At 39.6% G+C, this 17,793-nt stretch overlaps 1 protein-coding gene and 1 long non-coding RNA gene across 15 annotated transcripts in view; one reads left to right on the top strand and one right to left on the bottom strand.

The window, feature by feature from the left end:
• LOC102090092 (epigen) overlaps positions 1–1,582 on the bottom strand; it is a 79,196-nt gene extending 77,614 nt beyond the window's left edge. For all 12 annotated transcript variants that reach the window (XR_002415401.2, XR_010472336.1, XR_010472334.1 and 9 more), the window contains exon 1: positions 1,441–1,582. Coding sequence is in view for 7 of the 12 variants with exons in the window: in XM_021289836.2 (XP_021145511.1) it covers positions 1,441–1,577 (137 nt within the window). In the remaining 5 variants the exon portion in view is untranslated. The remainder of the gene's footprint in view (positions 1–1,440) is intronic.
• On the top strand, positions 1,397–9,830 carry LOC110359908 (uncharacterized). Of its 3 annotated transcripts, none has more exons than XR_010472341.1 (3): positions 1,397–1,630; positions 2,139–2,408; positions 4,333–9,830. It is a non-coding gene; the product is annotated as an uncharacterized LOC110359908 (long non-coding RNA). The 3 variants fall into 3 exon arrangements; XR_002415426.2 differs by lacking the exon at positions 1,397–1,630 and adding an exon at positions 1,637–1,776; XR_002415428.2 differs by lacking the exon at positions 2,139–2,408 and having other exon boundaries at positions 1,625–1,776.
• The last annotated feature ends 7,963 nt before the right edge of the window (positions 9,831–17,793 follow it).

Here is a 17,793-nt window from a genome sequence, read left to right as displayed (position 1 = left end):
AGTTGTACAGAAAAGCTATGCTGCAGCAAGCTGTCCAAGACACTGAAATTACGGAGTAAATTATTATTTTAAATTTCATTCACATGAAGGCTTGACCAGACGTTATGACAGATTTAATAAGTGTTATTATGCCATCCTGTCCCACTATTATTCTACCCACTCATGGATGCTTTTGTTCTGAACCTTGTGTGAGTTAGCAACAGAACAATTCACACACCAAATCCTTCTTGTTAGTGCATCTAGGACATTACAGAAACAATGAAGTTTGCTGCTATTTTAGCTCAACCTTACACTAAAAATCAAAAATCCTATGGGGCATCACAAAGGTATTTTCTCAGTCCTATACCTACAACATGAAAAACTGTAAAATCACCACCATGGAAGCATCTGCTTTCAGCAGAACTGGCAAAAACAGTTACCAGCAGCAAAAAACAGAAGTAGGCATGCACTTTTCCAGAAATACAGTTATTTGTGCCCAAACCAGCAGAATCTAATTCTCTATCGTACAGGATATACAGAATACCTAGGAGGTCAGGCATTTACTTCAATTGTCACAGTACTGCTCACTATACTCTTCATGTTTGAAAATATTAAGCAGCTGCAAAGCTTTCACTATAAGCTACTTGTGACCTGATGAACTCAGCCAACCTTCAGGTCAGTATTTAACACAAAACTCCAGTAAAAAATCAAAGCTCCAACCAGCAACAGCTCAGCTGAAACCTTCCCTTCCCTTCCCTTCCACATCCAGACAAGCACTTGTGGCGGCTATGTCACACCACCAAGGCGAGAGATTCAATCAAGCCAGTACATCAAATGAAACGCAGGGGGTAACAAAGCCAGGAGACCAGTCCTTGCTGTGTTCAAGCGTGTCCTGCTCACCCCAGGGATCCAGCTTTTCAGCAGACCCCTTCACACTGCAGCACTATATGAGATACAGAATGACTATGTGCTCTTAATTTCTTAAAATTACTTTAATTCTTAATTTTAATTTTTTGTTTAGTTTTTCAAACACAAAGCAGCACCACAGTATCACACCACCTGCATTGCTGAGGACAGCGAGACGCGATGGGCTCCCGCCATCACAAGTCTTCCTTACAGACAATAACATTATTTCGCAAAGATCAAAATACTCACCTACAACCCATCATCACAAATAATGCTAGGAAACAAAAATATATATATAGAAATTCTACATAAATCAACTGAGTTGCTCTTCGAGGTATCAGGAACAAGCACCCCAGCTCCCCTCCCCCGCAACGGCTGGTGCCCACTCAGCCCGCCGCGCGCTCGCGGGCTGCCAAGGCGACCGTTAAACGGCCGCGGCGCGCACAGCGGCGGCTGCCCAGCCCGCCGTTCCCCTGAATGCTTCTCGCCACATCGGAAGGAGAAAGAGGAAAAAGAAGGAGGGAGTATGAAGACGCCCCGAGCAGTGCGGCATACCTGGAGGCGCTACGAGGGGAGCTGCTGGCGCTGTAGTCCACCCAGGGCGCCAGGAGCGAGAGGGCTCGCCATCTCCTCAGCGGCGCCAAGCCCGGGCGCAGCGCGGAGGAAGAAAAGAAGACTGCGGCCGCCGCCATGCCTGTCTCGACGGAAGCACCGCCTCAACCAACGAGGAAAGGGAGGAGCCAGGGCAAGTAGCGGGCCTGGGGCCGCGTCGGAGTGTTGCTGAGGGCGGGGCGGCGGCGCCGGTTTTCGTGGAAGGGATGGTGGGCTTGGAACGCGAGGCGTGTACACCACCCGTAAAAGTGAAAGGGTGGGCGGTGACAGCGTCTCCAGGTAAGGCGCACCTGTGGGCAGGCCGTCACCGTGTGATGGCCCGGGGCTGGCAGACCCTGCGGGTTTGTGTGCTGAAAGCGCGAGGAGCATATCCCCTTTCCATCTCGTGCCACCCTTCAAGTGTTTCGGCGGATTGTGGTGGGAACCTCTGCAAATGATGCAAAAAGCGGTTTTCGTCTGCATCCCTAGATTTGTGTGAACTTCTGTTCCCACCACCGACAACGTGTTCCCGCTCCCGACACCGAGTCAGAGCTACACACACAAACATTGAGTCGTAGTTCTTAGTTGCACCCTCGTGTTTTCCCAGGGGAAGCCTCGTGGACTCCTTGCAACTTGCATATTAATGCTTTCTGTTTTGGCAGATTTATCACTAAATGGCAGATTTATCACTAAAAACTGTGGAAAAAAATTCCTCTGTGCAGAGAGGAAGAAGAAAACAGCAGATCTGAAATTCTATATATGAAGCGTGCCAAAATAATGTCAACCTTAACTGCAATACTGAGTCCACTGACAGTTGGCAAATTCCTTTGTGAAGCTGGTGAAAGCTTGAAAAAGATGCAACAGATTACTGAGGCTGCTGTTTCTGCTATGGCACTGGCAATTTTTTTTTTCATCAGATCACTGTCTAGCATGTATGTACTGCATTCATTATAAAGCTTTTTTTAAAATGTACACTTATAAAGATTCATTGACACACACTGGTGCTTACTCCCATGATTCTTGTTACTGTCCTGTTTGGAGAAAAATGAATGTGAGGGTATAGGAAGTACCATGAAATTTTACAGTCCTGAACAGATAGTGGGTCTTTAAGATAGAACAAAAATCTTCAATGCTTATCTATCCTATCCAGCTTCTAAAGAACTGAAGATTATGAATGTAAATTGAATATTTAAGCTCATGTATATAAAAACTAGCCATTTTTGGAATGTCTTCTATTTTTTTTTTTAAGACCTGTCATATCTATGTTTCCATAGAAGCAGAGATGTTCAAATACAGATAGATTAAAAGTCTCATTCAAGTTTTTAGCTGTATAGCATTAACTAGTGCTTTGCTTAGACTACTTAGCATTCCAAATTGAATTATTAATATTCAGAAATTTAATGTGAGTTTCTCATTTTTATACTGATCTTAACTCACTAACATTAAGATACTAAGCCAATGCATATATATAGATGATATTTGAGCTTTCATATAAAGCAAAAAGGTTTTAATGATTACAAAGCCAGAAGGATAATGACACATCCTTCTTTACCTGCAGGCCACTTGATGCTGACTCTGGATAAGTACCAAGGCCTCATATTTGTTCTGAAACTGTTTGTTTTATTTTCAGGGAATACTGTTTAATTTAATTGTCTTGATCATTTTAACTTCTTTCAGTTATTAGACATTGCCTGGGAACACAAAACCTGAAGCAAAATGGTGGCACTTTATGTGGTAGTGGGCAGAGCAATTGTAAATAATCCTAAAAAAGACAGTAGGATACTTGAAGGAGGTGTATATATATATCACAAAGAATAGGCAAGGTATTAAAAAAAAATCTGATTAAGATAACAGAAAACACAATGGAGAAGTGAAAAAATATCAGTAGTCCTAAACATTTGTATCACAGAAAAGTTAATTCTGTCAAAAGTTGCTTTTTGTCTGAGATGAAAAAGATTATCCACTCCTCAGCTTTGACCTTGAAGCTATATATAGTCTTGCACATATTTAAAAATGCTACCAGCGTCTGTAATTCACACCAAACTAATATGCTCCATTTTCATCTCATTCCTGAAAAAATAAATTTGAAAGACTACCACTGCTACAATAATATTTATTATTAATAGTTCGCAGAGCATAGCCTACAAAAATGACCACCTTACTATTGCTAAAGATCAGCTGAAGACATTATATAGAAAATGTTACGAAAATGCTACAATAATAAATAACAGTATCCATATGATCCACAAAAATGCACTGATGAAATTGCTACAAAGGATAAAACGGAAAATGTGCAATTTGCTTTGCATAAGAGTTAAAGCAGAGTTAGACATTGACAGCTGTGAAGAAATGGAGCTTTATGTGCACATGCTAGTGGACTATTTAAAATACTGTCTAGGGCATTAACAATCTCATCAACTTAAAATTATCTCAACAATTATTTGTGTGTGAAGAGGAAGTCAAACATGGTTGTAGCCATATCACTGTTCTCTCATCTTGTGAAAACCTGTATCAGGAAATATTGCTTTACAAACAATTTTGTAAGTAGTTTCTTTCTATATCCTGGGAAAATATTATGTCTTTCTGTTCACTTCTCCCCTTTTTTCTTCTCTGTTTTTATTTCCCAGCTGCTGGAAGGTGGTGTACGTTTGTATAAGACTAAGAGGTTGACAGGAAAGGTGAATCGCCTCCTGTTTTGGAGTCCTAGTTGAGGAAAAAAAAAACAAGAAAAACATTGTTTAAGAAAACAGAATGTCACCATTAGGAAGCTTTGTGCTTTAAGGAAATGTATTTGCTGTCTTATTTTACTTTCTAGCAGTCCTATCCTCACCCCACCCTCACTCTCTGTTTTTGAAGGACACCAGCATTCGGGATGAACATAGTATTCAGGATGAACATATTACTGTATTTGAAGAAACCCTGCTTGAGATCCCATGATCTGATACTTTCAGCACCTGCTGCAGGGTCTGCCTTCTGCAACAACAAATGCTGTATGTAACCAGGACCCTAACAGCAGAATACTGGGAATTTGTGGAATGTGAACAGAAGTGAGAGTCACAGTTATTGCTGAAGCCAGAAGAGAGAGTAAAGAAAAAAATGCGTTACTGATGTATTTAACAGATGCATTTTTTTGCACCTTGAACCAACATCACAACTTCTGATTTGTGTCTGTGTGTGTGCAAGTTACTATGTGCCGTGACTCTATCGAAGTGCGCATCATCAGCATCAGTAATCTGGACTGTACCTTCTTGTTGTTCTCATATATAAAGTGTGTGAGTGTATTAGGATAATTAGAAAAGTGAGTGCTTGCCCTCTCTGGTTGTGGCTGCCCCATGGGAAGGTAGCCACCTGGAGGCAGGCAGCCCACACGTTAGTCTTGCCTTGCCCAACTGCTGCCATCTTTGGAAATGCACTACTTGGGAAGCCAAAGTTCAGTTTGAATGTCATGAAAAGCATTAGTGATGGCCTTAGCTACATCTACTGCTATGTAGTCATTATTGTCAGACATAAAATAAGAGCCTCCGGTCACATCACTTGTTTTAATAGCTTATTTTCCCTTAGGAACTGCTCCTGGATGATGGTGTCAGGGAAACAGTGTCAAACGGGAGAACAAATTCCCTTCAACATAGCTGTCAGCTGCAATAGAAAGCACATATTAATTTTTTCTGTAGGAGATGGAAGAGAACTAGGTTGAAGATGGAAATTCATATTTATGCTTTTGAAGATAAATATAGACATCAAAAGACAGGCTCAGATACACAGTTTTAAGGCACAAACTGAAGAAATAAATACCCAGCCAATTCTCTTTTAATGAGAGTTTTTAATCTTAGTTATTTTGGCATCCCTTTCTACAGCTATCAAGACAGTAAATCAGTGCTCTCAGAGTGCTGAAGTTTATGGATAGATGCATTTTTTATTAACTAACATTTTCTGTCATGGTCTGACCCTGAAATGTCTTTTTAAGTGAGTACAGCATTGGAAGCACTAATGCAAGTTAGGTAGATTGTGTCATTCAGTAACAGTGCATTGTATTTCTACAGAGGTCCTAAATATTGAGCATGTTTTTTTTCTCAGCTATAGCCATCTTTTTCTATCACAACTAAAATTAATTAAGGTTTTCCTTTTCTTTTTACCCTGTCCTAGTATTGCACTCTGAAGAACCTTACAGTAGAAACAACAGAAAGTACCTTTTTATCTGAAAAAGGAAAATTATAGCATTTGGTGTGGGATTGAATTTGAAGCAAAGGTTCTGGTATTTTTTCAAAAATGTAAATAAAATAGGAATCATTAACCACAGCAATATAAATTTATAATGCCTTTCACAAATATTCTTGGATTGTTTAAATGCATGTTTTTGTGGAGAAACAAGGAAGTTATTTTTATGTGATTTTAAATGGCACAACAGTTTGTGTTATTACAAAATCATTGGTAGATAGTAAAGACTACTGCTATTATTAATAGTAACAGGTATTTCTAAATGGTAACAAGCTCCAAATTCTGTAATATATTTGACTTTTTTGTTGTTTTTCATTTTTAGACAAACAAACCAAGTAGTCTATTTGAATTATAAGGAATGTAAAATGTGCTGTAAATTTAAGCAAATTCTACTGAAACTAGAATGTTTCCCAGACAAATTTGTAATAGGCAGCTATGTTTGTTCTGCTATGACTTTTTGTGGTTACTGTAACTGATTATATAACTATGCACAAATGAAAATCAGATATCTAGTTGGTGAGTTGGTACTTGACCTCTTTCCTATGAGTACAACAGAAGGGAACACAACTTTTTGCCTTGGGAAGCTTCTTTTAAGCTTGACTGACATATCTTAATGACATTTATATTATCTTTTAGGTTATTCTGAAATAATCATTAAGAATTATGAACATTGTCAAGACTTCTAGCATGTAGTTTAACTACACATTACAAATTATATCTGATAAAAGGATCTTGCCATGGATCTTACAGTAAAGCTTGTTGTGTTAAAAAAAAAGAATCTGATAACATGCTTCAGCAAAACATAAAACCGCCATTCTATGTTACTTTTACTTCAGTATTAGCACTGCTAGTGAAGACAACAAAAGATGTCGTTATGAGTTTAAAAGAAAGTAAATCTACATTGAAGTTCCCAGAAAACCCATAATAGTTAACTATTATCTTCATTCTTTTCACTTGCCAAGCTGTTCTTCAGCTGTCTTTGGTTTTGAGAGATCTACTCACTAAATGACTAAAATTTTTGGTAAAACACTCATTTGTAGACAATCCCAGAAAGTAGCTTATCTCTAGTTCATTCACGTAACTAAAAAACCCTGGAAATTTTATGAGGTCAGGTCACAATTTTCAGTGTGGTTTTCATCTTAAAAATTCAGAAAAGCCGTTGTTATCGCTAACATTATCTATATGAGACTCCTAAGCTTGTAGCATTTTCTTTATTGAAAACACATGTACTGTTCCAAGTCATCCTGATAATGATGTAGACTCCAAAATAGCTGTCATTTGTGCATTACAGTTGCTATTCCCATATATCTTCACAATATCACCATCCTCCTTTGCAGGGAATTAGAAACATGGCAGCAGTAACGTGCCACTGGTGCCAAGTTCCCATCGCTTCATATCTGGTTTGTTTTTGTTTTGTTGTTTTTACGGCACTAAGTTTCTGTCCAATACAGAGTTGAAATTCTCTACCTTTGCGTTGCTGACTTTATGTTCTATGGTTTTTCCTTCAGGCAAGGACAGATTGTTCCTATCCAAGTTTTGCTTCTGGGGTCTGAAGACGTCTTTCATTCTGAGCAAACCGTGGAATGCTGGCATTTATGCCTGAGGTGATCAGCTGATTGAACTTTAGGAGCAGGGCTGTAAAGGGCTGAAAACCACCTGGGAAAAGCTACAAAGACTGTGGTGGGCTGGGGTTGAGGAAAGACAGGCAAATTTGCATTTGGTTGCTGAATTAATATCTGAGGACTCTTCTTTTTAGAAGACACTTCTATATGGTGATGGGTATTGATAAACTGGTATCCAGGGTATAAGGGATTTGGGTATGTCACATTTAGAGAGCCTGTATGCTGGCAGCTGTCTAGGTTAAGGAGGAGAATTACAGAAAGAAAAATGTTTAAATGAATCTCTGAAAGTGTTACTTTTGGGTCTTGTCTCTTGGAGAGGAGGGCATAGGCGTAAACTCACAAAGAAATATCTTGAAATGTTCTAGTTTAAGTGTAGAAAGAGAAATGTTCTATTTTATATGATTGTGTAGCAGTAAAAATCTGGTTGAATATCCTTATGATGAGGAGTACACTGTTCCTGTAAAGCAAAAGTTAGTCAAAATGAAAGTGCAAGTAAAAATTACAAAAAACTGGTATGTTACATGAAAAGAGTTTGACAAGGAATAAATAGGGCCTTTATAAGCAATCTTTAGATCCAGATAAATGTACTGAATAAAATTTGTTTGCTTTTATTGTAGTTTTAAAAAACTTTATTAACATAATTCTGTTTTCCTTTCTCTACAAACTGGATGCTTTGGAACTTTTATTTGGATTTAATTATAGATGGAATTTAAATATCCTGGACTTCAATTTCTCCATTTTTAAGCCAGGGGTGATAATAGATCTTTACCTCCTGTAGAGCAGAGACTCAGTTCCTCACTGTAGAAGGCTCCTAAGTTGTGCTTTGAGAGTGTAGTTCTTAAAGTGCCTGCTGAGTTTTCTGCCAAAAAAATATGAAACTCTACTGAACAGCTAAATAACCTGAGTATTTTCACTTTATAAGGAAATATGTAAGTGGCGTGATGAAAGCTTTGTGGTCCGTATACTTATTTCTCCTACATAAATAGTTGGTCTACTAAAGGTATTATCATTACCAGTAAGTCTAATAAATATATTGTTATTACCAAGAAGTCCTGTCTTGCTGACCAATGGACCTTTGCACCCTTGTGGCTTAGAATGAAGAACTGGACAGAAGAGGCCCTTTCAAGCCCCAAGTGCTAGTATTCAAAATATCAAAATAGATTTTAAAAGAAATTGCATTTCTTTTTTTTTTTTATTTTGACTCTTTATATATGAATGAAGAATTAATATGTGTATTCACCATTTTTATTTAATAATATTTTTATTTAGTGTGCCACCAGCCTCACAGGTGAATATTTGTGAATATTCTTTTTTCCTTGCAGTGAATCAGTACTTCCCACATTATTTCCTACATCAGGCATCAGAAAAGGACATTTCCATCTGACATAGGATCACAAGGGTAATAATTTAGAGTGCCAAAACTAATGCTGTAATGACTCAGGCTGTTGCAAATGGGAGCAAGAAGATTCCACACCCTTTAAGGATTCTTTACTATTTCATTATATTCCAGATCTCCTTTTTTTCTTCATCCTTCTTTCTTTTCCTTTTAGTCTGGACTTGTCCAGCTGTTTTCCCCTTTGGATCATTTTTCCTCTTTCATCTTCTTGTTCAGCTGTTGTAAGAAACTATTTGTAACCTCTGTTAGCTGAACTAGAAAGTAACATGTAGCTGGGAATTAAAGGTCACACGTGGAAACTGTTGAAGGAGGTAAGAGGCTATAATTAACTTACTTGGGGTTTTGATCTGAAGATTTGTACAAGGGCTTTTCATGCAGAATTATTGGTGCTTTCATTCTCATTAATTAGGTCCATTTCCAAATTCTGATCTGATTCCCTCATGGATAAGTCACAACCTTTGCAGCAACCACACTAAACCTTTTGAATGCACAAGTCTTCCAGTGACCACTTACTCCTGTTTTTCACAGAACGATTGCTCCCATAATTCACTTAGAAAGAATCATGAAGCAGCTCATCTTATTAAAGCCTCAAGGTATACAAAGATGGCACAGAGTGCAACACCGATAAGGATGTGGCATCCTAAATGCAGCTTTATAAATTGTGGTTAAGTAAGATGTGCAGTTCCAGCCACGTGGTTGATAAAGGAGGATCAATACTAACATGATCATCTGGACGGTCAAAGAAATAGTACTAACATAATTAGATCATAGCAAAATATAAAGGGCCATGGACAGATTGTGCTGAAGTATGTTTCTCATAATTGTAAAGAGTGATAGCCCAGACTCATGAGAATGGTTGGATGACCAAATCTCAGGCTGGGTGACCCAAGTGCATGGGATGTGTGAATGTCCTTGAGACTGTTCTGTGAATGAGTGGGAGTGTAACTGAAACAAACATAACATGAGTGTGGTGTGTTTTTAATAACAATTATTGGAAAAACATCTTATGTAGTCCAGGCCCATATCTATAAATCCTGTAAATTGTCAATGGCTAATAAAAAGGGTCTCAGCCTGGCTTAGCTCTCTGCTCTGCCTGGCTCTGCGCTCCTTCCTGAACAAGATCTCTGCCTGTGTGTGTATCCTTGTCTGCGTCCTGGTATGCATCATTCCTCATTGCCGCAACAAATCATGTGTCTGCTGGTCTGTTCTGAATGTGATCTCACCCTCGTACTATGCACTTACTGGCATGTTCCCACAGCAATGCTCAGTGCAGTGGCCACATCAATTTGTCATTAGGGACAAAAAGAATTACACTGGGACAAGAAGTGCAGAATTCAAACTCTGTGGCTACCTTCGTGTAAAAAATTCTGGCTCTACATGAATGGTGTCATATTTCAGGATGGGGTGGAACTTGATTGACATACAGACTGACCAATAAGAGTATTCCATCCCATTAGTGTCATGCTTCATATTTAAGGAGGGTGAGGGGACATCTTTTAGTCTCTCTTTTTGGGACATACTCATTCTTGCCCACTCCCAGATGCCTTCTCTCTCAAGCTGGAGGAGTTTTGGTTTGGAACATTTCGTTTGATCTTTTGCTGTTTTGCAGAGGCCTCTGAGCCTTTCTGCCCTTTTTTTTTTTTTTTTTTCTCTTTGGGATCGGGACCAGGCTGTTGCTTCCTGGGACTGGCTGCTCATGGACCAAGTTTGTGAGGAATTGCCTTGAGCATCTTTTATTTCTAATTTATATATATATTTACCAGTAGTGTATCGGTATTTTGTTATTTTATTAAACTGTGTTTATCTCAATCAAAATTTTTCCCTTCCCTTTCAATTCTCTCCCCTGTTGGGGGGGAGGGATTGAGTGAGCAGCTATCGTGGTTGTATTGCTAGCTTGGGTTAAACCACGAGAGGTTAGGAAATTGCTTTAAATTTCTGTGTGGTTAAGCACACAGTGTAAAATTTTGCCATAAAATATAAGAGTCTGATAGTGTTGTGACAGCCTATTGAGCCCAGCAGTTTCCTGTTGCAGATTAACAACCTGTACATGGAGAGCAGTAAGGATAGAAAGAGCTAGAATAAAATAATGAATACTCTGACCCTGGAGACACTTGAAGGCTAACGGCATTCCTATGCAGTTTTTGCTTGTTTGCAGAGGTGCCTCTGTTTCCTTTACTGATGCCATTTCTTGTATGAACTGTAATACAGATATTGTAATGAATTACAGCAGGCACAAAACAGTGAGATTAATTTACAAACCTTAAAACCAGACAAAACCAGATTCACTTTTAGTGGGAGACAAAAATATTTCTTCTTTGTTTCTTTTTAGTTGAACGCTTGTTTAATTTGCACTAGTGGGAACTCACTTGAAACTATTCTGGAATAACTTTGTCCACATAGCTATTGTGTCTAATTTGTCTCTGAGGAAATGCACCCTCCCATGGACACAAGAGAAGCTTGTTCTATTGACCATCCTATCTCTTGGCCAGATCAGTTTGCACAGGCCAGTGCTGAGCAACATTGTATTGCTTTCAAGGCTCTCCTCCAGAAAGCCTAAACACGGCCCCTGGCGATGTGGTGCTGAACACAACCCTGAGGAACCCTGGATCAATATACTTGTTTGAAAAGTATGACACATATCTGTTTGGTTGTTTGTGCTAAGTTACAGAGATATGTCACGTTGGCCTTGTTTTTGTTGGCCTTGTCTGGAGATCAACTCATTCTAGTCCTTCTGCATTCCTAGGCCTACACTGTTCAAATGGCTCTCAGAGAAATAGCTGAAGACTGCATGCACATTGGTGTTTATAGTGGAGAAAATATGCCCTTTGGTAGACTAAATCCAGTTACTAGCTAATCCTGGCAGTTAGCTGTATAGAATTTTGTTAATTATCCGCTTCAGTCATTTGGCCTGGGGATCTTGTTTGCTGTCTTTTCTTCAGTGTTGCTCTGCAATTGAAGGAATATTTCACTGTAGTTATTATAATTTTATTACCTGAGGAGGTCAGAGGAGGACAAAGAAAAGGCTGAGGATTATAAGCTTAAAGGCTGTCAACTCCTTGGCGTTTGTAAGCCATACCTTCTCTTGCCTGCAGACTTTACTGACATGATTTCAACAGTGTTGCAGTGTGGGCCCCTAGGAATGATTTCTATGTTGGCCATGTGCTTTGGAAACATTAGTCTTGTGGCAGTCTGGATGCAGTGACACCACAGCTCCGCTGCCAGTATCGTCTCTGAGAGGAAAGGAAATAAAAGGAAAGCTTATAATGTCTGTAAGTGAACCAAACTAAAAATGAAAAACATAATTGGAGAAAGCAGGAGGATAAAAGGTTGATTTTTTTAATTGCTTTTTGTGGGTTTGAGCTAGTACCTTCACTGAGGAAGAACAGGGCATTTGAGATCTGCAGACTTTGAACAAGTAACAGTTTATAAGTTGCTGTTACAACATTTTGAAAGCCCACGACATCAAGTGCAATGAAAGATTCCTGGAAGTGTGGGGTTCTGTCATAGGAGAGGAAGAAAAAAACCTAGCTGAAGAGGCAGATTGCTACTCCCCATGCATACTGTCTAGAGGTGAAACCTGTTTGAGCTCAAATTCTACACTGGTACCTGGTGTGAAAGAACCACCAATGTATTTAGTTTAGAAGCTTAATTAAGATGCTAGGAAAGGTGTGGGGACCTCTGGGGAAGCAGCTCTGTGTAACTGCGAGGAGCAAGAAACCCAACAAGCTTTGGCATGAAGTTTGATTAAATTACGCCCCACTTGTGCAGTATGCAAGTCCATAGATTGAATTTGCTGTTATCTGACAATCTTTTCAGACCCATGTTTCCCTACTGAAGAAAAAAAAAAAAAAAAAGTTATTCCAGCTTCCAACTTTAGAGACTGAGCACAGAACACCAGAGAAGTGACAGTAGTTATTCAAGATCACAAGCCATGAAGCCCCGGGCTTCCCCAGCTGAATCCACTACAGACCCTGGGGTGTCTTCCTGTTTTCAAGTCAGATATCACAGGTTAAAATTTACAATCACAATATTTGTCCATTTTTCCTACTAAGGTAAACTGCATCTTCAGCATCAAATTCCTGACAGCTGAGCTGTGGAACATGCTTGAAAAAAGGAAATTGAGTACTTTGAGAGCAGTATCACCAAGCAGCAAAGACAAGCTCCAGATAAATGGGTGTGGGGCACATGCATGCTCCTGCTACTGAGATGGCCACAGGAGCCAAAATTCCAGTTAGCTCATCAATCCTCTCTTATTGTCTATAGTCTTGATATCCCTTAGGACCAAACAGCAACACCCTTTATGTCACTCTCTGCTAGCTCTTGTATCTTGATATGATCATCCACTTGTTTCCCTTCTTCACTTACCTTCTGCCTAACTGAATCTGCTGATGCTTCTTTTGGCTGACCAACACCTCTCTACCTACCTGACAGAAAGCAGAAACAAATGCACTTGAAGGCCAAACGTTGGGAAGCACATAGTGTAGCAGCAAAGCAGCAGCATCCCATCTGCAGGCTCAACAGAAGATTAGATTCCCAAAGCTGTGCCATGGCTTCAATGCAGGCTAACAGACATCCTGTTAGCCCGCTGTCCAGCCTCGAGACTAGCCACATGCAGCTCTGTTGTGGCTCACAAGAGACTGCAGAGGTGTGTCATCCCAACATGAAGCCCGCATGCAGCAGGAGCAAGCATCCACAGGTGCTGAGTCTTGGAAGCATTCCAGACCTCTAAACTGGGCATACTTTCTGCCTGCAAAATACTTTTTGGACTTTCCCAGCAGCTTTTGTGGGTTTTTTTACCCTCACATTTCTCAGGAAAGAGCTCTAACAGATGGCTGCTGATTAGAAATATATTAGTTCAAACTAAGTGAAATATTCCCAGTTTTCATCTCAGGGCCTGTTATCATAAAACCTGCATGAAAAGTGATAGCAATGCAATATGCCAAAGTTGTTACAGGCTATTATTCTCAGGTCCTGGTTTTAATCTCATTTTTCTCAGAATATTTAAGTTCACCAATGTCAGTGAATCTCAACTAGCAGAAGAGTAATAGGAGACAAGAAATTGGCCTGCTCTGACTCTCCATGAATATGTTTTTCTTGACCTGCTACCTCACAGACAGTGTGAGCACACAAGTCCTACACACCTTGAAAACATTCCGTTTAGCTAAACCATATTGCAGAAAAATTGTAATATAAAGGAAAATAAATTGAATTTTCTTACTAGGAAAGTTGCCCATAAAAGAGAGAATCAGGAGGGAGATTACAGTCTTGCTGTCCATGACTGCTCTCTACGGCTTTTTATGGTGAACTGAAAAAAACTCCAGTATCTTCAGATCCACATGGGACTGTTATACTCCAGGATTTGTTTCTCATGAACATGTATATACAGATGTAATTACTCTTGTGGCTGCCTTTTCCCATAAGCAGAAGAATTAGTGGGAAAAATCAAGATTAAACAGTTTGTACTAAACACACCTCTAACCCAGCACCAAGTTGAAGCCACTCTGCTGCTCTGATTGCTTCTTAATTCCAAGAAAATAGTAAAATACTAAGAGAGAACATGTTGGTTAAAGCAGTGAGAGGGGTACCAGGCTTCATTTGTTGTCATCGTTTATAGCTCAGTACTTTATTTTCTCTCAGTGCTGAAATACAAGACAGAATCAACTTAATAATAGAACATTGTCAAAAATCTAGGTAATTGTGTTATTTGGATAGGATGAGGAAGTAAGGGTATTATCACATTAAGGTAATGATCTTGAAGAAATTCTTACATGTACTTAGCCACTGTTCCATATAATGCCCAGCAAATTCGTGGGCCAGAATGATTAAGGGACTCTTCCTGTGGCTGAGGACACACTGTTCTGTAGGAAAGAAGACTTCAGCTGTATGGAAAAGACATTCCATTCCACATGCTCTGATGTCCAGAAAACAGCTCCTGACCTCCTATGCTTATTCATATTGTATAACTAAAAAAAAAAAAAAAAAAAAGTTTTAAGCAGCTTTCCATTTTCAACACCTCTGAATATTATGTGATGTTTTAGAAAGCACTTACAGCTATGCTTAACTTCGTCGTTCCAGCTCCCATTTCTTTAAAATGGGACTAATAATGTGTGGTTCAGGATTCTGTAAAACGAGCATTTGAGTTACTTGTGCAACACCACAAACACACACAAAAAAACAAAACAATGGTGGAAATGGTGGGAACAGCCACCATCTGTTCACGGTCTCTTCCCTGCCCTTAGACCTCTTTGGTTTACTCTGTTTTTCTCAGTCAAGGGCAATTTAATTCCTTCTTGCAAGTCCCTTTGGATTTGCAAGCACAAAGAAGCTGCCTCTTATTACACTCTTGCACTTAACCCTATAGAATATGTCTCTTTTTCTTCTTTTTTTTTTTTTTTTTTTTTTCAGATCTCTTCTTCTCACTTCTTTCTATGTGCCCCTCCCGACAGGAAAATTCAGATCTGTACTAAAAAAATATGCATTCATTTGTCACACCACTGGTCACTGTCTCTCGGCCTATGACCAGGCATGCACACTACACCGATTGAAATCCCAGTCCAGCCCTGCTTTTTCTTGTCATGAATTGCTGATGATTTTGATATGCCTAAAATATTGATATGCCTAAAATATTGTATTCAGAAAAGATCCCTGAACTTCAGGCACTCAAGTTTACCCAGTCAATGCAGAAATGTTTTGTATTGCTATGCAAGTGGTAGCTCACAAAATGAACAGTTGCTTGTGGTTCTCTGTGTGTATCGTTAAACTGGACATTTTGTGAAGTTACTAAAATGTTAGTAATTTTTGAGAAGGACTGAAAAAAAGACGTTAAAATGCTAAGAGGTACCTAATTGCAAGTATTTTGGATTATTAACTCAAAAGTACAAGAACATTTTTTCTAAAGTATATATTTAGAAAATAATTTGTTTTCAAAAACGTATAATAAAACACTCTACAGATCTAAGGTTATTTTCACAACTGAGGTTGTTTCACAAAGCAATGGAAAATTGTATAAGTTTGGTGAAGTACACAGTAGAAAAGTATTATTGGTTACTCTAAGGACCAGGATAAAAGACTTGTTCTACCTGTATCTGTATATATGTCTTTCTGAGAAGTTGCTGACATGTCATGCAAAATAACCTTTCACTTTTGGTCCGTATGTTAATTTGCAGAGAGTTTTACTTTGTAACTAACATCAAGGCACATGTTTTTGTATTCTCAGCAGGCATCAACTGCAGGGCTGCTCTGCTATATCTGAATACTTCTGTGACATTGTAATACTTGCATTTTTGCTGCACGTCCTGGTCCACTATCCACAGCCTAATATGCTTGTTACCACGATCTGAAAATTTACAATCTCAAGCTTGTCCTTAATGGAGAACAACTAGCATGCAAAGCAAGGCATAAATTCTGGGACAGGCAAGGGACTTGTGCTCTTGAGATCAGCAGAGGAGTACCTTGTGGAATTCTTCAATGAACAGGTAAAAGCTCTACAAAACCAGCAAGGTTGGGTTCTAGGCATACAGTGACAAATGACATTAATGGGATGGGCTGGAGGGGAGACTTGTGGTTTCAACATAATGATTCCCAGTGGAAATGTGAACACCATGGTCCTTTCTTGGAAAGAGGCATCCATTTCTGTGGTGGAATGAGGATGATGGAGAAAAGAGCTGGATAGTAGAGGAAGGGAGGAAAAGAGGAAGAAGCCACATACAATTCTGATTCTGCAGACCAACATGGTGTAACTAGAGGTGAGAAAGAAGAGGGCTGAGATAATTTGTCATTGTGCTTCCTTTCTGAGAACTTTTTGCTCTGCTTGGAGAAGTGGGAAAACCAGTAGTCTTGCTTCATTGTCTGGATGAGCCTCATCAGAATCTGTCTAGAGCAGTGACGTCCCATTATATGGTGATGTAAAAGGTGATGGTGCTTTCCTGTGTGTTTCTGAGGATTTTCTAAAAAGAAAACAACACTACTTATAATTTCTACTGTCAGATAAGAAAGATGTTCATATGAGAACTTGTTGCTGCAATTTTAGGTAAGGGCAAGGACATGGAGCTAACCATCAGCACGGAGTGGGAGCTGCTTGCAGAATTTTTTGTTAAAATGAGCTGGCTAAATTTATCCTGCAGCCAGGGGATATATGCAGTGCAGCACAGGCCTGAAGGCCAAACTATATGTGCAGCACAGCACAGCTCAGATTAACTGAGCTTGGTGGATCATTAATGCACAAGTGTCTCCCAGTCAGGATCTCTACAGGGGGACCTCTGGCTTAGGTGCTAAATGGCACAGGGACTTAAACGCATATGAAATAGAACTCTCACTGAGAGGAAAAAGAGCAAAGTTTCTTGTTTTCTCACTAATACAAAGTGAAATGTAGTCTAAAAGAGGACAAAAGGCTGAAAAATGTGAATAGGAAACAGTCTAATAGGGTAAATTTTGAGAAGGAAAATGATCTTGAGGAAGACAGCAAAAAATCACTCCATCTCACTTAGCAATGTGGCCTATGGGGGAAAAATCTGAATATTTTTGTCTGACAAACAGTATAATAGTAGTTTGAAAGCTACTGGTTTTCTTTACAGACAGATTTTTTTTTTTTATTAATCTTGCAGGGGCAAAAGGATGCTGGGACAGGAATTAGCAGGGCTCATTTGGAGAGCTTTAAACTAGATTTGAAGGGGGATGGGGTTGTAGCTGGGCTTGCACCAGTGGGGCAGCACTCTAGAACTGATAGACCGGGAGGCCCCCCCATACCCCTAGGGTGAAATCAGTGTATTCAGCTCGCTCCCTGAAATGCCTGTACACTGATGCATGCAGCGTGGGGAATAAGCAGGAGGAGTTAGAAACCTGTGTTCGGGCAGGTGTTTATGATCTAGTGGCAATTACATAGACATGGTGGGACGGCTCACATGACTGGAATATGGTCATGGACGGCTATGTCCTTCTCAGGAAAGACAGGCTGGCAAGGCGTGGTGGTGGAGTTGCTCTTTATGTGAGAGAGCAACTACAATGTACTGAGTACTGTCCAGGCACAGATGAGGAGAGAGTTGAGAATCTACGGGTGAGAATTAAGGGGCAGGCTGGCAGGGGTGA

This window comes from Columba livia, chromosome 4 (assembly GCF_036013475.1).
Source record: "Columba livia isolate bColLiv1 breed racing homer chromosome 4, bColLiv1.pat.W.v2, whole genome shotgun sequence".
Classification (NCBI taxonomy): Eukaryota; Metazoa; Chordata; class Aves; order Columbiformes; family Columbidae; genus Columba; species Columba livia.
Note: the sequence above shows the minus strand (reverse complement) of the source record. Positions and strands in the feature narration are given on the sequence as shown.